The 24,126-nt window shown below is 39.3% G+C and overlaps 2 protein-coding genes and 1 long non-coding RNA gene across 3 annotated transcripts in view; all 3 read right to left on the bottom strand.

Moving 5' to 3' along the window:
* Positions 1-684: 684 nt before the first annotated feature.
* Positions 685-24,126, bottom strand: part of LOC134815956 (mitochondrial outer membrane protein SLC25A46-like) — a 93,840-nt gene continuing 70,398 nt past the window's right edge. The window contains exons 2-9 of the mRNA XM_063824584.1: positions 4,762-4,936; positions 4,282-4,497; positions 3,937-4,036; positions 3,637-3,738; positions 2,315-2,542; positions 1,972-2,102; positions 1,635-1,739; positions 685-1,244 (exon numbers count right to left, since the gene is read on the bottom strand). Of these exons, the coding sequence (XP_063680654.1) occupies positions 975-1,244; positions 1,635-1,739; positions 1,972-2,102; positions 2,315-2,542; positions 3,637-3,738; positions 3,937-4,036; positions 4,282-4,497; positions 4,762-4,893 (1,284 nt within the window). The 5' untranslated portion in view covers positions 4,894-4,936 and the 3' untranslated portion in view covers positions 685-974. The remainder of the gene's footprint in view (positions 1,245-1,634; positions 1,740-1,971; positions 2,103-2,314; positions 2,543-3,636; positions 3,739-3,936; positions 4,037-4,281; positions 4,498-4,761; positions 4,937-24,126) is intronic.
* On the bottom strand, positions 5,669-21,625 carry LOC134815099 (vacuolar protein-sorting-associated protein 25-like). The gene is made up of 5 exons (XM_063823577.1): positions 21,483-21,625; positions 21,095-21,200; positions 20,749-20,920; positions 20,438-20,551; positions 5,669-5,714 (listed from the first exon to the last, which is right to left on the bottom strand). Exons 1-4 carry the CDS (start codon positions 21,614-21,616, stop codon positions 20,442-20,444), a joined length of 522 nt encoding a protein of 173 aa, XP_063679647.1. The 5' UTR covers positions 21,617-21,625; the 3' UTR covers positions 5,669-5,714; positions 20,438-20,441.
* On the bottom strand, positions 21,804-24,092 carry LOC134815836 (uncharacterized). The gene is made up of 3 exons (XR_010160310.1): positions 23,970-24,092; positions 22,906-23,030; positions 21,804-22,565 (listed from the first exon to the last, which is right to left on the bottom strand). It is a non-coding gene; the product is annotated as an uncharacterized LOC134815836 (long non-coding RNA).

Below are 24,126 nucleotides of genomic sequence, written 5' to 3'. Positions count from 1 at the left end.
CTGATCTTTCCAAAAAGGTATGACAAATTTGGTATTGTGAAAATTCTCACAGTCTCTAGAAAACTATGGTACAAAAATTTTTAAAATCCGAGCAAGTTTATTTTTATGGTGCACCCCCTACTAATATTTCGAGAAAGCGGCGCGCGCTACTTCGAAGAAATTTATTAGACGAGTAACATCCGTCAAATTGCTTTATAATTGCCATATTAGAGGAAGCAGTTCTAACGAGCTCTTCTCAAACACAAGGATATAACTTGTGAACTCGGCTAGTATATATGAAACATTTGTCATGGAGTTGTAGAGGGAGTTATGTGCCTCGCCGGGCTAAAGTAGTGGATGACCTTGCTGTACGGCAAGTTAAACAAGGATCTGAAACTACTAGGTTCCGTACAGACTCAACTCTGCACCCGTGTCAATATGTTCATTATATGCAAGCCTCTTGATTTATATAGTGCATAATAGGTCGAAATATACATATATTACATATTTTAATATAAAAATCAATATCTAGTTTAGAAAGTTATATATTATATATAATATATGTCAATCATGTCGCGCGCGTGCGCTGAAAGATCTTCTTAATACTATTTTGACTTCGCGCGTTTCGTATTCAGTATCCCGGTTTCGTATTTACCATTATCTCACATGGGATTCAGAATATTCTGAAACAAACGAAAGGGACAATTTAATATTTATCAAAATAAAATATAAGTTTTCATCTACATACAATGATAATATACATCTAAAGACAGATTCGTATTATGTATAATCCATTTAAGTGCATGATGATAGCGCATGATGAAAAGAATTTATAAATATAGTTCATTACGTTAAACATTTTTTTATCAAACCAAGAATTTCATGAATGTAAAATCCTCTCAAAGTCAACAGAACTTGATCGTGCAAAACTTTCGTTATTTTCGTTCACAAAAAAGCAAACAAAAAGAATACAATAAAGAAAATGAAAACAGTCTTCACTTTTCCAAACTCGTGGCCGAATCATTGGGTACCAAACTGGGCTTATCACTAAAATTATTAATGTACTTGAGCAGGATTCTAACAGTGTGCACTACAGCGAACCTGGTGGAATATTGGAGCAGTAGAGCGGAACAGCCCTTCCAAAATGAGGGCACACCCTCGCTGTCTACCAGCGCTTCCACACACTGCTGAACGTTGTTGTAGCTTGCTTGGTAGGGGATCACACTTTGGGCGTCCAGCACGTTGTCTACTATTGCACGTGTTCCCTGGGGAGATTTCTTTAATTGTGGGGTAATAGTGTTGTAACAAACAATATATGTGTTGCTTAGCTTTATTTTTGCCAATAATATAACTAATCTAGTGTTCCTTGTTACGGCTATTTACATTTAGATCAATGTAAATTACAGGAAAGCTTAAAATACATAATTGCATATCGTATGTAGGTACTATGTAATCAGATTTTATGTAAATTTGAATTGCAAACGTGATTGGCCACAATAGATAATTGTGGTAGAAGCACAGAATTTAACATACGTGCCTATCCTAATCTTCGTCTGATATCTTAAAGTTCAGGAAGTGTAGATACCTGTAGATGGAGGCTGATAACCTAAGTGTAGATACCTGAAGATGGAGGCTGATAACCTAAGTGTAGATACCTGTAGATGGAGTCGGTTCATGATGAGTTCCAGGGGAAGAAGACTGAGGTCAGCCACAAAACAGTGCACTGTTCCGGCTAGTAACTCAGGCCATATACTCTCCGTCTGTAATGGTATTGTAATCGTTACTAACATTACTAGCAATCAATATAATTAATAATTGATAGCGTAATTGATCAATTCAAAAGTGATTTGTAACGTTTATAATTTAAAATTACCAAACTTAAGAGACATAACTGAGTAGCTGCTGCATTGAGCAAGAAAACAAAAGCGAGAACTTTAAATAACAAGGCACCACAAACCACAAGGCACAAACCACAAGGCACAAGGCACAAACCAGCTTATTATTATTGGGCTGTCTTCTGGAGTCTTTGTCAGACTGTTTGGAGTTTTGTCGCATCTTACATAGCTTTAAAACGGACGAGTGGACTAGGTGACCCACCAGATCCCAGGTTAGTGTATAAACAACTGTAACGGTATATCTGGTAACATCTCAATAGTCAATTATTTGTTTTCAAAGTATTTCAACATGAAATACTCCGAAACCATGCACAATGAACTGATAAATGAGGGATTATCTCGTAAATAGAATTATCCGAATAGGTACACTAGCAGTTATACTACGTATAAATATATAATACGTATATTATAGCAATAGCATATTTAAAGGATTCCCTAACCTGTAGGTATGATTAGTTGATGGACAGGCAGGAGAAGACGGTACTGATAAGAAGAGCCGCTACCAGTAAATCTATAAATAGCATCCTTGAGACATGACATGGGGGTCGCGCTCTCTGCACGTGCACTTTCAGATTGCACCGTGTCTAGGAGTACAGCGGAGAGGATGGGTAGGGTGGCGATGGTGGACACAGTCTTCAGGGTCACGTACCCCATGGTCCGAGTGAGACCTGGAGGGTTGTGGGAGTGAGGAGGGGCGGGGAGTGAGGAGGGGCGGGGAGTGAGGAGGGGCGGGGAGTGAGGAGGGGCGGGGAGTGAGGAGGGGCGGGGAGTGAGGAGGGGCGGGGAGTGAGGAGGGGCGGGGAGTGAGGAGGGGCGGGAGTGAGGAGGGGCGGGGAGTGAGGAGGGGCGGGGAGTGAGGAGGGGCGGGGAGTGAGGAGGGGCAGGGAGTGAGGAGGGGCGGGGAGTGAGGAGGGGCGGGGAGTGAGGAGGTGCGTGAGTGAGGAGGGGCGAGGAGTGAGGAGGGGCGGGGAGTGAGGAGGGGCGGGGAGTGAGGAGGTGCGGGGAGTGAGGAGGGGCGGGGAGTGAGGAGGGGCGGGGAGTGAGGAGGGGCGGGGAGTGAGGAGGGGCGGGGAGTGAGGAGGGGCGGGGAGTGAGGAGGTGCGGGGAGTGAGGAGGGGCGGGGAGTGAGGAGGGGCGGGGAGTGAGGAGGGGCGGGGAGTGAGGAGGGGCGGGGAGTGAGGAGGGGCGGGGAGTGAGGAGGGGCGGGGAGTGAGGAGGGGCGGGGAGTGAGGAGGGGCGGGGAGTGAGGAGGGGCGGGAGTGAGGAGGGGCAGGGAGTGAGGAGGGGCAGGGAGTGAGGAGGGGCAGGGAGTGAGGAGGGGCAGGGAGTGAGGAGGGGCGGGGAGTGAGGAGGGGCAGGGAGTGAGGAGGGGCGGGGAGTGAGGAGGGGCAGGGAGTGAGGAGGGGCGGGGAGTGAGGAGGGGCGGGGAGTGAGGAGGGGCGGGGAGTGAGGAGGGGCGGGGAGTGAGGAGGGGCGGGGAGTGAGGAGGGGCGGGGAGTGAGGAGGGGCGGGGAGTGAGGAGGGGCGGGGAGTGAGGAGGGGCGGGGAGTGAGGAGGGGCGGGGAGTGAAGAGGGGCGGGGAGTGAGGAGGGGTGTGGGAGTGAGGAGGGGCGGGGAGTGAGGAGGGGCGGGAGGGGAGCATATTCTGAATACGATTATATCGACATTAATTATTGATACTTTAAAATATGAACTGTAGGCCAACTTTGTTTATCGATATCTGATGAAGTTAATCATAAACAAAACCAACTCTAGAACAAACCTTCAGAGAAACTAGGGAGCTCTTTAGGAAGCTGAGTCACGTGGGATATACAGGAATCAGTAGTGAGTTGTAATCCCTCCATCATCATGTGGCACGTGAACCCTGAATGTAAACAGGGATAATGTAAACAATATTATCATGGTACCAATAATAACAACATTGAACTGCAGAGGATTCTAGTACTAGGATGAGAGTGATCATAGAGATCAGTCCAACTAAGCGTTCATCTTCCTCGAATCAAAGTTATAACGGGACTTAATTAAGAAAATGTGATTTCTCAGTAACATGATAATATGAAACCTTTCCACAGAGCGGGCACTCCCTGTCGTTTCTGTATTTGGTAGATGGCTTTGAGCATGAGGTAGGGGGACAGATCAGCTGCCTTGCACCACATGTTTACCTGGGTGCATAACTTTTATCAAATAATTGGGAATAATTGTAAATAATAATTTTAAAAACGTAATCATCATACTGCGCGATAAATGCCACTTCCGTGACGTTTGTTGAGTTTATAAGAACCAATTAAACTTATTTTTATATAATTCTGTTCAACAATGAGACATTTTTAATAAGAATAGGTATCCACAATTTAATAGCTACAATCTCCACTGATTGGTAATCAGCAACAAAGTTGAGATGACTAACCTGACACTGTCTACGCAGCACAATAAAGGGGTACCCCACAAGAGTCTCCGCGCACAAACACACCAACCCAGCACCAAACCCTGTGGCACTCTGCAACTGCTCGAGGTTCTGGTGGGAGTTACTGTCCGCAAACTGGCTGAGCAGCTCCACTTGGGAGGAGTTGGAGGGTGAGCCAGGTGCACGTGGGAACTCCGCCATGTACTTGTCGTACGAGTACTGGAATTATTGTAATAAGTATCAGATGTAACTAGTGATAAGTTATTATTAAGTTATTATTATCAGATGTAATTAGTTATTAGTTATTACTTGTATTATCATATGTGTTTCTCGGAAGCGTGTTCCTGTTAGATTGAAGTATAATTTTATAATTTAATTCAACAATATCATTTTTAATTCAAATCAAAACGATTTCTACTATCGCTTGGAGTTCTATCTATAATATAACAACAATATAAAACTATCACTAAATAAATAACAAACCGATTTATCGAAGTAGGAGGGAGTAGGCTCGGTGTCGTAGTTAGAAATAGTTTCCAGTTTGTCAGAAGAGGAAGTGGAAGAGGTGGGGGGAAGAGGCATGCCACTCAGGGAGGCATAATGGGGGTTTGCCATGAGGGACCAGGTCTAGGGTACTTCTTTTTTACATCCTGCTAAACTGAGCATAGCAGGTTGTTGTCACATGTTAATTTTTGATAAAATGACTGACGTTTTTCATTATTACTACATATAATATTAGTTAAGGTAGGCTTACTTTCAATTTTCTTGGATTTATAGCGATTTGTAGCGTATAGAGTAAGTTGTATGATGCTTCACGGCAGTTATTGTACATACCATAGTTAGAATAATCTTTGAATGGCATTATTAATGTAATTTAAATACATTCAACACAGTGATCAATCAGAGCAATGTACCAAACAAATTAATTTAAGATGCTAAAATACAATCGAAATTGAGATTTAACACAACAATATGTCTTAAATCTTAATCAATAATCTAAATGAAGTTCATTAAAACCAGAAAATACTGAAAAAATAAATTGGATGACGTTCAAATCTGGCCAGTCTTCATCTAATGAAAATCACCACCTTACTATAACTTTACAAGAGCTCCGTCTTTGAATTACAATAAACAACCCTGACCCTTAAAAGTTCAAAGTGGTAAGAGTATCCAGCGTATCAAAAAGAAAATAAACGAAACTAACAGCTTATTTACATAGCAGTTTGAAGTTTCTCAACAGAAGATCTAGATAGTAGATTAACTAGTAACATCTTAACAGTCAACATTAATAAACGTTCAGTGTGTGGGTTTTGATTTAAATGTTGATTCTTCGGCAACTTTAGTCGTTACAATAACATTACAAGTTTGTTATGTTTGGAATGTTGTATTCTACTGCACTGTCTCAACGAGCTCCACCTCCAGACTTTTCTCTAAACCTGAAGTAAAAATGTAGGTAAGTTCTCAAGTCTCAAGTATTCTGTCTAAATTGTATCGTCCTTCAAGACCTTGGTACATATAGCCGACGGTCGTGACCTTTACAGGTATGTTATAAACTGCCAGCATTTTGATGCTTTCGTTCAGAAAATAAATCGGGACCTTCAAAGGGGGGGGGGGGGGGGGGGGGGGGGGAGGGGGGTTACAGGAAGGCCAGGGTAGCAGGAGTTACAAGCGTTACAAGCGTTCCATAATACAAAATGTGTATCACCTCTTTCTTGTGCTGAACAGGTACTTCATATTAAAAGTAAACAAATGTGCCTCACTTCCGCACGAGAATCCACATCTATACACTCATAATTTGTGTTTCACTGATTTGTAAACTGAAGACGTAAATATTAGATGATTATCGAATACCATTCTGAACAAAATCGCTAACCAGATTATCAGTTAGCGGTAACTTTGGTGGCCTGAAGAAAAGAAAAACGTGATAGAACATAAAATCATGAAAGAGTTTGAGTGGCAACAAAAAATCGTCTCTCACAGGACCCGAAATTATAATCAGGCTCCAGGTTTCTAAATTGAGTTTGCCGCCAGCCACGTTTGTACTGAAATGGGTGGGTCTAAAGAGACAGTGAAAATGATAGTCACTGAGAAGCCACGTGGTTAATTGAAAAGGTTCACTATTGTCCATTATCATATTATCATAAAGACAAAGGAAGTATTGAAGTAATGTCAGGTCATTGATTGCAGTCGAAAGGTGATTGTTTTCAAATTAGATTTGATTTCAATAAAGTCAACCATTTTCTGTCGTTTTGTTTGATTATTTGCAATGCTGTCAGTTTCAAATTTTCGATGCTGTCAGTTTAACTTAAACCAAGACTCATCTTGCAATCTGTGCCTTTGATGTTTTGGATGGTTGATATGGGCACAGTATAAATAATGATTTTCGGTCGATTTCATCGATATTAGTTTTGATGAAGGAGTGATAATAGTTAAACAAAATCATTTCACTCAGAACATTTTATGGTCACTTGACCAACAGTGCTATCGATATGCCATCAGGATGGACACACCACAGCATATTCACATTACGCAGTTGTTGCAGCCTCACAACTTCTTTAAACCATTTCATTTTCTAAACCACATATTTTCTGTAACCCGGTGCATGAAATTCGCGCGAATTAATTCGCGGCATTTCAGTTAAATCGGAAGAAAAATGTATAATCAGAGAACCGTTCGAAAATAATATACAATATTGGTGCCACTTTGAGTGTCAGATTCTTTTGACATTTCCCGCTTAGTAGTGCTTTGTTTGCTGTTATATTTATAGCTTGAGATAATTTTCAGATATTCTTAATTTAATATTATAGATGTGGATTCTGGTGAGGCATGTTTTTTTGACACGTGACAGCAATTGACCAATCAAACCACAGAATTACTGTCACGTGTGCCAGTAAACCACATTTATACATTAGCAACAAACATTATATGCAAGGTAACCTCAACATTGTCTATTTTAAATTAGTAAAGTTTGGTATTTAAAGCACCGAAATTCGAATGCTTACAACTCACCAAAATAATAGTGCTCACTGCTCGTCATCAGTTATTGATAAGCTGTGTTGTACTAATTCACTAATTGCATCATTCTCTCAATTATAATTATGCGGTCTGACCAGTATGAAATTTTAACAGACTCGAGGAAAATAAAAAACACCTTGCCATTAATTAGACATTCATGATTCATTCTGAGACTTGAAGATAAGTTTAAACAAGACTGGAAGCTAGTTCATAGCTTCTGGTAGTGGTAGGTAGGTCGTGACATTGTTATATCTAATAATATAATTACGGTGGTGCCTGGTAGTTCACGGACAGCAATGGGTGAATCCTGCATATATACAGTGTAGGTGCAATATATAATATGTGTTCAGAGATATTTTTATCAACAATCTTTAAATTTTTATCAAATTACAGACAATTTCGGGCCACGTAAACTACCAATAAAAGTGTGCCATAAAAAGTGGTAAACGCTGTTCCGCACGTGCGGATGATGTCATTCAACACAGCCACTAATTTAGAGTTCATCATTTATTCATTATTACAAATTTTCAGAATCAAGATAAGAGCAAATCAATTTTATTACGTCCAATATTCACATTGAATACCGAATTATACCGTTTTGTTGCTCTTTCACAATGCTCCAATTTTTCTCAAGTAGCAGCATGAGACAGGTTCTTGCCAAAGAATGGGAGTTTACCAAGCTATCAATTTCCTTCCTCTCCATCATTGTTACAGGGGTGATGATGGCCTTCATTACACTACTCTTTGCTGGACATATTGACAAAGCTCATCTTGACGGGGTAGGACTTGCTAATACTTTGTATGGCGTTTTTGTGTTAGCCGTTTCCTCCGGCTACTCTTCCGTGTTTGACACGTACGGACCACAAGTTCACGGATCAGCGAAGAGCAGTGAGCTGGGAACAGTGCTGACAAAATGTTTATTGCAAGGCGGACTAGTGCATCTGATAATCTTAGGACCGTATCTCAATCTCGTCTATGTTATTGATATGCTGCCCACCGAAGGCCTCCATTCAGGGGAAGAGACAATTGTGGCGGACGATTTCCGCGATATAGCGGTACAGTATTTGAGACTAACAGCGTTTGTAGAGTATTTAGATTATGCTGTGATGATGATTTCCAAGTACTTTGCTGTACAAGGACAGACCAAGTTTGTCTACATAGTCTCAGGAGCAATGATAGCAACTCATGTGGCAGCTAATTATGGTCTTGTCTCAGTTCTAAATATGGGTGTCAATGGTCTTGGAATTGCAGCGATTATTGGTCGAGCTGTTCCTCTTGCAGTTTCACTGCTCATCTTTATTGTCAAGGTCAAAAGAGAAGAATTCGTTTGGAGCGGGATTGGTTTCAAAACATTGATTGGCTGGAAACCAATGGTAAAGCTTGGAGTTTCAGGAGCGATTAATTGTTTTGCTGAGATGGCACTGTATGAAATTTCAACATTTTGCAGTCAGTTCGATGGTCGCAACGCCCTGTCAGTTATAATCATTCTAGTACAAATATTGTCAATTTGGTGGGCAATTACCTTCGGGATTGCCAGGACAGCAGCAACATTGATCGGCACTGCTTTGGGGAACGGGAATGTAAAGAATGTGAAACTCTACATAAAACTGACACTTGTTAACACTGCTCTAGAATCTGTACCCCTTGCTATTATTTCTTATTTCCTAAGAAGGTACTTGGTGCAAATATTTTCCAACGATGAGCAAATTATGGATTTATACGATGGGACTTTTTGGCTGGCGTGCCTCGGCCTTCCAATCAATCACTTTATGAATAGCCTCAACCAAGGAATACTCGTAGCATTCGGTCGGCAAAAGTTCATAGCCTGGACAATGAGTATCGCTTGCTATGGTATTGGACTTCCTTTCATTATCCTGACCATCTTCTTCACTGATCTTGGAGTTACTGGGGTTATCTTGGGATGGATATTATCTGACACAACGACACTCCTAGCAGGGGCCTTAAAAATTTGGAGGATCGACATTGACAAGGAGATGGAAAAGACGAAGCTCAGAGTTTCAAGAGATTCTCCTTTCAGAACTGATGGAGATAGACCAGGGAATATTGCTGCACCAGGTTACAACGTCTCTGATCAGGATCTGATAATCTGCGCCCGGAAGTCTGACGACATATCATGTCAAGGACATGTAAATATGGGGATGGAAGAGAACAATGTTGGAAATGCTGTAGCTGACGACAGCACTGATATTGGACAGAATGAGACGGATATTGCGGACAGTCGTGAACCTCGAAATGTAATGATCGCGTATATTGCAGCAGCGATAGTTTGTGTAACTTTAGGGAGTGTGTCATTTATAAGATAGTATGCATTGTTTTATGAATTATAAAATCTATTTTTTACGAGACAATTTTATGATCTGCTAAGTTTATGCATTTTATCTAAATTTCAAGTGATTCCGGTACTGTGTATTTCAATTATCGTTCCATGCAAATGTTTAAACTTGATGGATGAGTGAATAATTACAATACAATAATTTTCAGTGATAGTTTCCATTTTAAATTAATAATTTTATTGTTATCAAATCTAAACCTGTACGAGACCTCACTTGAATCTTGTACCTGCTATGTAATTTGATCCCAAAATATGTGGTATTGTGGTACCTGAGTTCTGGGTGACGAAACAGGTCAAAGTTGAATTATGAGAGACGTCGTAAAAAGAGCTGCATAAAGTGAGGCCACAAAGCAACTCTTTAATTAAAGATAAGATGCTGCACTTCCGCTAATCAGCAAAATAAGATAAGGAGTTACTCAAGCCACGAGAACGATTTCAAAACATTTTTCGTTCGAATTTTGCTGCTTTTCTTCTTAAAATGCAGTACCGTTTTTCAGCAAAGGTTCAGGAATATCTCTCCAAAGAATGGGAATTTGTCAAACTCTCAGCGTCATTTCTTACCATTGTAGTCACTTCGGTTATGATGCCTTTCATCACTGTGATCTTTGCTGGAAACATCAACCAGGCCCACCTAGATGGGGTAGGCCTTGCCAACACTATCTATAATGTTGTAGTCTTGTCCGTTTCCTCCGGCTACTCCTCTGTGTTTGACACGTACGGACCACAAGTTTATGGATCAGTTGAGAGTAGTGAGCTAGGAACAGTGCTGGTAAAATGTTTATTGCAAGGCGGACTAGTGCATCTGATAATCTTAGGACCGTATCTCAATCTCGTCTATGTTATTGATATGTTGCCCAATAAAGGTCTCTATCCGACTTTAGGTGGAGGTGGTAACGTCGACGTTGATGATTTCCGTGATATAGCAGTGCAGTACTTGAGACTGACCGTTCTATTAGAGTATCTAGATTATTCTGTGATGATGATTTCAAAGTACTTTGCTATACAAGGACAGACTAAATTCGTTTACATTGTGTCAGTAGTAATGGCAGTTACACACCTGTTGGCAAACTATCTACTGGTATCAGTTTTGGGACTAGGAGTTGAGGGTCTTGGATTGGCTGCAATTACAGGACGCGTAATAGCTTTAACAGTTGCATAGATTTGCTATGAAGGGCGGGGTGATATTCCTGAAAAGAATCATTCTGGTGCATTAAATCTGGAGTCAACTCTTTCGGCTTTTCATGGTGTACAAATCATCAAAGTTCTCACCAAATTCAATTCACCCCTCTCTTCTAAATTATCAAGCTCGTGTCCCCAAGCATTTGTCAATTACCAGAGGGAACGCAATCGTGATAGGAAAGCTGCAAGGCTTTCCTCGCTAAAACTATAATTTATAACTTAATAAACTGTTTCAACCTTTGGAGCATTGCCTCGGCCCATTTTCAAAATACTTGGCGGATTTTCGAATCAAGTCGTACATTTATTATGCGCACAACTTATCGGGGCAGGGGCTTACAGTGAAACCACTTTAACCACAGATAAGAACGTTGTGCCCTATGCTTTGTTGCAAAGCTTTAAGCCTGACTTGAGCATTGCGACTACGTCCGTCATTGATTCTTTTACTCTCTCCTTCGATTTAGGGAGGAAATTTCTTTCATCCATACATATACTGATGTGTATTGCTCTACCACACAAATCAGAACACATCACTGCGACAGAGACAATCTTCAAGTCGTGTTTGAAAAGACAAATAATGTCGCTCTAAAGAGGTGCCCAGTTTCAGGCTGAAATAGTCGATAGTGCATATTGCATATTAGCACTTAAAAGTTTGAACCATACAAGATCTGTTTACGTTGTTTTAAAATAGCATTATAATAAATCTAAAGATTATGCTTACATCGTAATCTTTAGGAATTGTGTTAATTATTTGCTTGATTTACAACTTATTGTTATATATTAAAGTAATTTATCACTTTTGTTCTGGTTTTGTATCCTTGTATCATTTTGGAGTGGAAATTTTTGCTAGGTTTTAAAGAGGGGTGTGTTCCTTGGAAATGGTTTACACCAAATTTTTTTTTTTTGGCTGTTGGTTAAAGTATGAAAAACATTATGTCCACTTTCGGCTTCTGGGAAATAGGCCATTATGAAATATAACGGTTTAACCCAAACCAATTCTTGGAACGGAAAACTCTGTCGTAAGTATAGTTAATAAGTTTAAAGTCTTGTTAAATGTGTCAGTTAAGGCAATTTTAATCTTCCGAGAAACTAGCAAGATGATAGAGAAAATACATTGAATTACGTTTCCTTGGACGTTTCTAAATCTTGTACTAAAACTTACATATTTCGTTAATCTACCCTACCTTGAAGCATTCCTTGAGTTTCTCTATGCTTTGCGATGAAAATGGGCTATTATTCATCACGATCCGATGTCGTCTAACTTAATTTTTGCACCTACCATTTCGGGTTGACATTAATGTGTGTTTTATGTATCACTTTGAAAAATGACGTGGTTATCCCGATGGTATTTTTGGGACAAGCTTCATAGTGGACAGATGCGTGCTACGGGGGAGCGCTTCCATCTGGAATTTATTTACAATCTTCCTCTCTGATTTAGGTGTTACTGGAATATTTCTTGGTTGGATAATATCTGATGTGATCATTCTCATACCTGCACTAGTCAAAATTTCCAGGACGGACATCGATGGAGAAATCGAGAAATCTCGTCAGCGTGTTTCCAAAACGACTGAAAATGTCGCATCAAGGAGAGGGTTTGACAACCCAGTTTACAAGGCTGAAGGGGAGGAAGTCGGAGTAGGGACCGTATCTGCAATATCTAGCACTGAAAACGGTTTAAACAACAACCAGGATCTGTTGGATGAGGAACGTTCGTTTAGACAGAATATGTCAGGATCTGATAAAGGAGAAGCTAGACGAGAAGTTAAAGCTGTACTTATCGTGTTCTTGGTGTCAGGCGTAATTTGTGTTATTTTAGCTTGTGTGTCACTACTACGGGGCTAAATTAGGTTCATATTATTAAAAGTCCAATAATTTGGCAATGTTTGTTCTGCAGTTTTAAGTGACCCTTTTAAGATATATTTTATTATTGCTGATGGATAATTTTTTGCTAGTTTTATTGATTACCGGACTGGTTCATAGAGGAGAATGGGTTGTAACGACCAAATATTTTCATTTTCGTGATTCGGACGTGACTTGTAAATCAAAAATGTATACAAAACAATACTGTACACAACTAGGCCTCTCTGAAGGAAGTAGGAGTAGGGACCGTATCTCCATGAACCGCGACCGGTACTGGAAACGGTTTAAACAACCAGGATCTGTTGGATGTAGACGAAGAAGAAGCTAGACGATAAGCTAAAGCTAAAGAGCTAAAGGTGCTTTGATCAAAAATGTTACTAGTTTAAAGGTTTAATTTTTAAATACCTTACTCGTTAATATCACTAGCAATAAGGATGAATAGAACCCGACAAATTAAATAATTATCGTTGTCTCTTGACAGTATATCTAAAGTGCAGTGTGTACTCTCGAAACTTAGCATGATTTGCGTTGAATCTACCCTACCTTGAAGCATACCTTGAATGTTTCATGTAAAGTGCGCTGTGCGAATGATTAAAGGGCTATACATTACATCACGATTCACGATATAAGTCAGTCTAAACTTAACTCTTCTATCTACCCTACCCTACTCCCGGGTCAATATCATTAAAAATGTGTCGTATATTATTATATCTGGGTGAAAAATGTCGTGGTTTTTATCACCCGATGGGGTATTTTTCGGCCCCACAATGATCCAAAGTGGCAGAGCCCGATCCAGGGGGGCAAAGCCCGCTACAGGCGAGTCCTGGGAAAATTTATTGAAAAATTCTTAACTATTTTGATATAATTCTTCAAACACAAGGATATTTTTATATAATGATATCCCCCTTCAGATATGTCAGATATTCGTTCATCTCATCAAATATGGGGAAACGTTTCTCGTGTCATGTTTTGCCTAGAAAAGGCAGGTGAAAATATTCGTTAACTTTCTCAGATATTTGTAACTCATGACAAGATATCATGATTTCGGATGTCATGATTTCGGATATCGTGAAAATATCAAAATATATATATAATATTTTCGAAAATATTTCTTGAAAAAATTTTGCGCGCAAAATTTTTTCAACAAATATTTTCGAAAAAATTTTTTAAAAGGAGTTTTGTAATCAATTATTTTTTTTAATTGAATTAGTTTGTAACAACATTTAACAATAATTTGGTAATATTCCATAATATAATATCGTGGTTTTCCCTCGAAATATGTCGTATATTTATTTATTTATATGCGAAATAATATAATGTAATAATATTGCCCTGGGACCTTACTGATTGGTAATTTGATTCCTAAAAAAGTATCTTTGTTGCAGTACTGTGACAGAACAATTCACAATTAGTGTTATCTGCAAATTACATATTCTACAGATAAGGGGGCACACAAGGCAAGAGATTTAGTTCCAGACCTTTTTGTCGATTTTTGACGCTTCCATTCATATGATGCAGAACCACTTTTTAACAATAGTCCAGGAGTACCTATCCAAGGAATGGGAATTCGTCAAACTCACAGCGTCATTTCTATCAATAGTAGTAACTGTCGTAATGTTGCCCTTCATCACGATTCTCTTTGCCGGAAAGATCAACCAGGCCCACCTAGATGGAGTAGGTCTTGCCAACACTATTTACAATGTTGTTGTCATGTCTGCTTCCTTCGGTTACTCTTCTGTATTCGACACGTACGGACCACAAGTTTACGGATCAGATGACAGTAACGAGCTGGGAACAGTGCTGGTAAAATGTTTATTGCAAGGAGGACTGGTGAATCTTATCTTCTTAGGACCTTACCTCAATGTAGTCTACGTCATTGATATTCTGCCCAATGAAGGTCTTTATCCGACATTTGACAAAGGTGGTGTCACCGGTGTTGATGATTTCCGTGATATAGCAGTGCAGTACTTGAGACTGACCGTTCTATTAGAGTATCTAGATTATTCTGTGATGATGATTTCAAAGTACTTTGCTATACAAGGACAGACTAAATTCGTTTACATCGTGTCAGTAGTAATGGCAGTTACACACCTGTTGGCAAACTATCTACTGGTATCAGTTTTGGGACTTGGGGTGGAGGGTCTTGGATTGGCTGCGATTACAGGACGTTTAACTGCTTTGGCAGTGGGCATTACAATAGTATATATCAGGAGGGGTGTACTTGCTTGGAATGGATTTAACATCAAGGTTTTGCTGGGTTGGAAGCCTATGGTTAAAATGGGTTTTTCGGGAGCTCTTTTATGCTTTGCTGAGGTGGGAATGTATGAAATATCAACGTTTACCAGCCAATTCATTGGAACGGCAACCCTCTCTGTCGTGATTATCCTTTTTCAAATAATGGCAATTTGGTGGTCAGTAGCTTTTTCAATTTCCAGAGCAGCTGCAACGCTGATAGGAAAAGCACTTGCAAAAGGAAGTTCCTTGGACGTTAAAAAATACTTGAAGCTATCGCTGATAAACACCCTTCTCGAGGCAGTGCCCTTAGCCTTGGGGTCCTATCTTTTGCGAGGTTACTTGGTGAGGATGTTTCAGGACGATCCAGAGGTTGTAAACATATTCACAACAACATTTTGGTTGGCATGTCTTGGTCTTACAGTGAATCACTTTCAAATCTGTATGAACCAAGGTGTTTTGATCGCATTCGGGGAGCAAAGTTTCATAGCCTGGTCTATGAGTATTGCATGCTATGGAGTCGGACTTCCATTCATTCTAATGACAATCTTTCTTACTGATTTAGGTGTTACTGGAATATTTCTTGGATTTATAATAGCTGATACGATCATTCTCATCGCTGCTCTGGTTAAGTTTTTAAGTACGGATATTGGAGAAGAAATCGAGAAATCTCGTCAGCGTGTTTCCAAAACGACTCCCGATAGTTCTGAAAATGTCGCATCAAGGAGAGGGTTTGACAACCCAGTTTACAAGGCTGAAGGGGAGGAAGTCGGAGTAGGGACCGTATCTGCAACATGTAGCACTGAAAACGGTTTAAACAACAACCAGGATTTGTTTGATGAGGAATGTTCGTTTAAAGAGATGTCAGGAGACGCGAGATCAGCTGACGAAGGAGAAGATAGAGGAGAAGTTAAAGCTGTACTTATCGTGTTCTTGGTGTCAGGCGTAATTTGTGTTACTTTGGCTTGTGTTTCACTACTTCGGGGGAAAATTTGATGCTTACTGCAATATGATCAGCAAATTTCTAAATTGATTGGAGGTGATTCTTTTGTAGAAGTGATTCTTTTGTAGTTCGACCAATAAAATTTGAATTGAATTGTTTTAATAGATAAAATCACAATCATAATTTGCATGCCCTTCGGGGATGAATATTAACTTATTACAATTATATGCTGTATAATATATACTTTTTGAGTAAACATTGGCTGGTACTACGGACCAGTCCCCAATCAACCAATAGTATTATTGTGGCCCTTGTTTTTAAATGATGCTAGTAATTTCGTGAGTATCGCAGAAAAGCGAGATAATAACTGTTAACTGTCTGTGTTACCGTTATCAAATTTAACCAGAGTTTGTATTTATTTTTTGGAATCGAATTACTTGATCAGGTGCAAAAGTCATTATAATGACTTTTGCACCTGATCAAGTAATTCGATTCCAAAAAATGTGACTTTTTTGTATCATGGAACAGGTGATAAGTTCAAGCTGTTGCAAAATTGATCACAGTACTACGGTTAATAGGTGATGTTGTGAGGAGGACCGAGTAAGAAGAAGATAATATAACCAAGCAGCTTCTATAAATAATGTAAAGATAAGGGGCTACACAGAGTCACAGAGTTGTTTTCAACATTTTTATCGCAGTTTGCTGTTTCCGTTCTTAGAATGCAGCACCGCTTGCCAACAAAGGTCTTGGAATACCTCTCAAAAGAATGGGAATTTGTTAAACTCTCAGAGTCATTTTTTACAATAGTAGTCACGGTAATCGCACAATATAGTGACAACACTATAATAAAGTGACAAGCACTTTATAATGACAGCTGATCTTTGTCACCATATAGTGTGCAAAACGCACTATATAGTGACAGCACCATATAGTGACAAGTTTATCACATAACGATGCTCTTTGCTGGAAACATTAACCAGGCCCACCTAGATGGGGTAGGCCTTGCCAACACTATCTATAATGTTGTAGCCTCGTCCGTTTCCTCCGGCTATTCTTCTGTGTTTGACACGTACGGACCACAAGTTTACGGATCAGTTGAGAGTAACGAGCTGGGAACAGTGCTGGTAAAATGTTTATTACAAGGCGGACTAGTCCATCTGATAATCTTAGGACCGTATCTCAATCTAGTCTATGTTATTGATATGTTGCTCAATGAAGGTCTTTCTCCGACTCTAGGAAAAGGTGGTGAAGCTGATGAATCACTTTCAAACCTGTATGAACCAAGGTGTTTTGATCGCATTCGGGGAGCAAATTTTCATAGCCTGGTCTTGCATGCTATGGAGTCGGACTTCCATTTATTCTAATGACAATCTTCCTTACTGACTTAGGTGTCCTTGGGCTGTTTCTAGGTTGGGCAATATCTGATACAATCATTCTTATAGCTGCACTGGTTAATACTTCAAGCTTTCAAGGACGACAATCGCTAAAGAAATAGAGGTGACTCGTTTAAGAGTTGCTAAAACTACTCATAGTAGTACTGAAAAAGACGTATCAACTTACCAAGGACAGGGTTCGAAAACCTAGCTTATAAAGCGGAAGGGGAGGAAGTTGGAGTAGGGAACTTCAAGAACCGGTTCAGTACCTACTGAAAACGGTTCAAACAACATCCAGGATCTGTTAAATGAGGAACGTTCGTTTAGACAGAATATAATGTCAGGAGCTGATAAAGGAGAAGCTAGACGAGAAGTTAAAGCTGTACTTACCGTGTTCTTGGTGTCAGGCGTAATTTGTGTAACTTTAGCTGGCGTTTCATTACTTCGTGGCTAAATAAGGTACTCTGATTATTAAATGTCCAATAATTTGGCAATGTTTGTTTTGTAGTTTAAGCGTGACCCTTTTAACTTTTTAATAGATATATATTTTATCATTGCTGATAGATAATTTGCTAACATGCTAGTTTTATTGATTACCGGACTGGTTCATAGAGGAGAATGGGTTGTAACTACCAAACATTTTCATTTTCAGGATTCGGACGTGACTTGTAAGTCAGAAATTCAGACAAATAATTTACTGTACGCAACTTTACCATAATGCACATTTCTTATCTCATTCAGATAATCACAGGACTGATTTAATAAAAATTGGACCAATTCTTTCCGTTAAGAAGCTATGATGGCACGAGGCACAACAGTTATCGTACTTCTTTGTAATTTATTTTTCAATATTGACATAATCGAAAATTAAGGGGCCCATGGCAACTTGGCAAGTTTTAAGATAAGCGGTGTTAGTTTCATTTGAATGCGACTTAATTATTTAAGAGAACACTGTTAAATTGTGATGCATTAATTTTTATTTGCTTGCCATGGAGACTCGTCTACAGTTTAACTTTATAGACTTTGCTCAACTCCTATCAAAGCAGTGGGAATTCATGAAACTATCCGCATCGTTTCTCTCCATCGCTGTGATTTCTATTCTCATGCCTTTTACGACTGTTATTTTTGCTGGGAGCATTAACCAAGCTCATCTTGACGGCGTAGGCCTTGCAACCACAATGTTTAACGTCGTGGTGACTTCCATGTCTACAGGTTACTCCTCCGTATTCGATACTTACGGTCCGCAAGTTTATGGATCATCCAAGCGTAGTGAGCTGGGAATGGTGCTGTTGAAATGTTTGCTCCAAGGTGCCCTGGTTAATCTCGTCATTCTCGGACCTTACTTGAACCTCGTCTATGTCATTGACTTGTTACCAGATTCTGTGACGGACAATGACGCGGAAGGATTCCAAGACATTGCGGTACAATATTTGAGACTAATCTTGATGGTGGAATTTCTGGATTACACTGTGATGATGCTTACAAAATACTTTGCAATACAAGGACACTCTCGATTTGTGTACGTGATTTCTGTGATCATGATTGGCTCTTACCTCCTGGCAAACTATGTGTTGGTTACAGTTCTAGAGCTGGGTGTGAACGGACTAGGATTAGCAGCGATAATTGGTCGAATTATTCCCCTTTTAGTGTCTGTAACCATTTGCATCGTTAAGATACGAACTAAAGAATTTGTTTGGACTGGATTTGGTTTTAAAGCTCTGCTAGGGTGGAAACCGATGTTAAAACTTGGTGTGTCGGGAGCGTTGAATTGCTTTGCTGAACTAACACTGTATGAGATATCAACATTTTGCAGCCAGTTTGATGGAGCTGCCTCGTTTTCAGTGGTAATCATAACTACACAGCTTCTAAACTTTTGTTGGGCATTAAATGAAGGTATTGCCAGGACTGGGGCTACATTGATTGGGTCCGCTTTGGGGGACGGAAGTGCACATAATGTTAGGCAATTCATTTTGTTGACAGTAGTGAACACACTGCTTGAATGTGTTCCTTTAGCTATCACAAGCTTTTTTCTAAGAACTTACTTGGTGCAAGTATTCAACCCTGCTGAAGAAGTTGTCGAGTTGTTTGTGGATACGTTTTGGTTGGCGTGTATCAACATGGTTATCTACCATTTCCAAAACGGTTTAAATCAAGGTGTGCTCGTTGCATTTGGTGAACAGAAGTTCATAGCGTGGACCATGAGTATTGCTTGCTATGGGGTTGGATTACCTGTCGTCATCCTCTTGATATTCTTCACGGACTTGAAGGTGTTAGGAGTCATCGCTAGCTGGATGATCTCTGATTTGATCATAATAACCGCTGCATTATTCAAGATTTCGAAGATCGACATAAGTAAAGAAATAGAGAGGACGGCACTCAGAGTAGCAACTGATTCGTTAAAAGAAGCAGGTGAGGGTGCGACAATCAGTAATCCTGCTTACCATGTTGAAGATGAGAACCTGCATATTATAGACAGTGAAAGTGAGAGGGGTCAGGATATTGAAGATGGAACAGATGCGGGGATTACAGATGGCGTAGAGTTAGCAGGAAAGCTTAAATCAAACATACTAGGTTTTAATCAAGAGGTCAAAAATGTTCTTACTGCATTTTTAATTTCTGCCATTATGTGCGTGATTTTAGCTGGAATTTCTCTTCTTCGTCACTGACCCTCAAGATTTTTTTCACAGGGCTTTTAGTCTCCTGTTAAGAAGTTAACCGCGAAATCTTAGTTCCACCACCATGACCCTAATTTTATGTTAGATTGGATGAAATTATTTATTTATATACTTAAATTTACAGTTTTCGCTAAATAACGCTTGTTTCATTGCTTTAATACCTGTGCGTGCAGATTAAACCTCATCAAAGAAAACCTCCGGAGATATAACACGCTTCTAACATATAAAATCAGGAACTTGATAGATGATGGTTCACTCTGTGTTGTAGTATTGCAAGATCATCTTTAAGTACAGTTCTGGGTACGATCTTGTCAACCATTATCACTAAGTAAGTCATTGATCACGTCCCAACATGACATCACAAATTACATACATTATAATACTATGTCCGGAAGATTGTGTAAACTGAAATATTATAATAATGTAAACACCTCTAGAATAATCATCAGAACTCGATGTAACCTAATCAAGGAGTTGGTATCAGTAATTATTTAACCACAACAATATCTTGTGACATGTAATATTTTCTTACATTCCTAGAAGAATTTAACCCCCGCGTCCGAGTAATCTTCACTGTCTCCCAGCATAACCTCCGCCTTGCCTTCTTTTTCTAAGTAGCTTATCACATGGTGCAACAACCAAATATCTGAAAGAGTGGGTAATTACATAATGAATTAAATGATTGCAATGCAACAGTAAATCAAAAACAGGACACTATTTATTAAACACCCTGTAGCTGTATTTGACAGTAATTCTCAGATTATTGAAGACTGTAAATTAACGGAAAATATCACGGGTCCCGGGGTCCTTGTTTTCAAATCTACCCCAGTATCTGTATCTTACCCATAGAATGGAATGGTTCGCTTTCTGTATCATCTCCTCCATGTATTTCAAACAATGTAAGGACAGTGTTAGTCAGCCCCCTGTCGGTGGCCCAGTTATGAATTAGGCTGGCCCATTGGGACACTGAGTTCCATAACACGAAACACCGGTCCCCGTTCATCACGCCCTGGCCCTGAGAGGAGATGGTTAATTTGCTGGAGATCAGACTCATAGTAATTGTGAAGTAAGAGGTACGTTATAACATTTTACTCTAGATTTCTACAGAGTCCAAGTTAAAAAACAAAATGAAGAGATTGATCTGTAATATCCAGTGTGTTTTACTCTAAATGAGCAGAATTCCTCTAACCTCATCACATAGATTCTGGAAAACTACTCTGATAGCTGCAGGTGAGAGCTGCCTGCTGATCTTCTTGTTGTTAAATACTGCACTCGTTGTGTCTACTTCCCATATCCTGTGGGTGGGGCACGTGATGTGGGGGGCACGTGATGTGGGGGGCACGTGCGAGGCCGAGGATCACTTGATCATAGTGTAAATATAATTCAGTAGGTGGGAATTTATCGTAGAAGTGAAATAACTATCTTTGTACTCATCATAATAAAACTACTGATTATTCCCACACAAGTTTAGAATATTTATCAGAAGATTTGTATTTATCAAGGAGTGGACATACTACATGCACGCATCCTAACAAAACTTGTTCTAGGAATCTGAAATATTCACAAAGAACACGAACCTGCTGGTCTTATGATAATCACAGATAAGGTTCCTCCAAGACATTAGCTGCTGTTCTTTAGTCTTAGGGATAGGCTGGATTGTGAAGAATGGCGGAAATTCGTACTGCCAGGGCCATTCGTAATCAGCCCCCATACTACGGAGTAAAGTTAAATTATTGTTAAGTCGGTTACTGCAGATAGTACAATAATTTAAAACTAAACCGTTTAAGTAATATAACAGGTATGTAATTATAGATGGGACTGGCCCGAAGTTCAAGCCAATGTTGACTCAAAATATATATGATATTATTATTATCTATCAAAAGTCAAAACTCACACTTGACACTAAATATTGTAAAAAACTATTCAAAATAAAGCTCATAATACAAGCATAGTTGAGCACAGTTAAAGTGGCCTTAAGGATTTGTAAAGTTTTAATCATCTTCTAATAATGCACTTTCTGAGTTGTTAGATAGGAACCAGGTATGTGAGGTATGTAGCTGCCTATTTAAATTTAGTTAGTACGACTGGCCCATGCCGAGGTTGCTGGTGAATTATTGACAGCGTATTTACTACAAATAAAATAATAAATTGTGCATAATATAAAGTTAATGTGTATTATATACATTTCATTTTGCATAACCCTACACTATACATAGTAATACAGTACAATTTTTATATGAAAAAGTACGGTGTTAACATTTTAACTTTTAGAAACATTATCAAATCAGAAATAAAATCAGACATAAAACCACTAAAATCAAAATACTCTTAAAACAACAATCAATCGAGTTAACAAAATTAAAATCAACAACGCAACGATCATAATAATATGATCGTTGATTATTATCGACCAGATTTTAGTGACTGCACAGATTTTTAATTTCATTTGATGACTGTTCTAATCTATTAAAAGTGTGCAAACTCATATTGAAGTTTTTATTTTCAATCCCTCCTTTTCCGTCACTGAGAGTAACGTCCATTTTAATGAAAGGGCTCCCCTTGCTGGCTACCCCCACGATGAATTCCGAGTCCAGCAAAAAACCGCGAGGGGGTAAGCTTATCTTTAAATTAGATAGTTCGTTGAAAATCAGCTCTTTCAGCTGAAATTACAGTAAATAGTTACAGTTAAAACACTTGAAGGAATAAGCCGCAACAATCTTACTAAAATATCAACAGTTGAACTATTCTAGCATTCACAATGATAATAAATTTGAACTTCGGTGTAAACGAATGATCGATCATTTTATAAAGCCGTAGTACATACATAGCTTAAACAATGTAATTTCCTCCAGTCTGCGCAGCGTACGTTTATATAGGCGCGCGGCGCAGACTGGAGGAAATTACACTGTGTAAGCTCGATCCAGTGTAATTTAATATGTATGTACTACGGCTTCAGTAGCATGCCACACATTAAAGACAAACATTACAGTTCAGACCCACCTTAGCAGGGCAAGTAAGTGATAAGGAGAGGTGTTTGTCCAGCACATCAGGATTTGTACTGTGTTTGATAAAGAATGCAGTCAACTCCCCCTCATTCAGCACCATTCCACTCTCCAGGGATACCTCTGAGGTTGGTTACCATGGTTACCATGTTATTATCATTGCATGATACACAGTGAGCCCTAACTTTAGAAAAGGGCTAAGAAGGGCTAGAACAGAATAGACTTAGTTTGTTTAAATTATTGTAAAACTAGAAAACCCGTGGTCACAGGGAGAAAGGTAATAGTATTTTTTGTTAGTAAGTGCACATGTCCGTATTATTTTTCCATTTTTGTTATCACATTTGCCTAGTTTCATTTCGTATTTGTACTTTGACTGTCCAGAGCCGTGATGCTCCTCCAAAATAACAAAATCGTTAGTAAGTTAAAATCGTGTCAAAAAATATCCTACACAACCGAAGATACAGCCAATTAAAATGTTGCTCGCACTAAACACAACGTAATATCAACAAAAATGCCGTTTTAACAATCTTTGCACGTGCACGTGCGTGTTACAACCCTCGTCACTATGGTTACTTTGCAACTTCTTATTTTTCATCTAATTTGCACGTGGGCGGTCGTACATACAGACAGATGTAACAAAAATAATTCTCTGAATTATAGTAGAGACTAGAAAACCCGTGGTCACAGGGAGGACCAGGGAACCTAATAGTATTCTTTGGAAGTCAGTTTTAATTGTGTCACAGAGTATTCATCCCCACCGAAGATACAGCCAAATAAAATGTTGCTCGTACTAAACACAGCGTAATATCAACAAAACCGATTAAAATGACGTTAAAACAATCATTGCACGTGCACGTGCGTGTAACAATCCTCGTTACCATGGTTATTATGCAACTACCTATTTCTTATTTATTTGCACGTGGGCAGTCGTACATACAGACATTCTACATCAGAAATAATTCTTTGAATTATAATAGAGATTAATGAAACATTTAAAAAATCGAATACCTTTCAAATAACTTAAATACCTTTAATCAATACCTTTATAATAATGATAAATACCTTTAATAACGGATAAGAACACTGCGTAACATATTCTGTTCTGCAAGTAGAGACTAGTAGAGGACACAACCAGCTTTTGTTGAAGCTCTGTCAGGCGACCAAGCTGTGACACAACCATTTACTATACAGTAAGTGCTAAGTAGACGGGTGTCAAATT

Source organism: Bolinopsis microptera, chromosome 5, assembly GCF_026151205.1.
Source record: "Bolinopsis microptera isolate Bmic1 chromosome 5, MBARI_Bmic_1.0, whole genome shotgun sequence".
Lineage (NCBI taxonomy): Eukaryota > Metazoa > Ctenophora > Tentaculata > Lobata > Bolinopsidae > Bolinopsis > Bolinopsis microptera.
The sequence above is the reverse complement of the archived record's forward strand: the minus strand, read 5'-3'. Positions and strand labels throughout refer to the sequence as shown.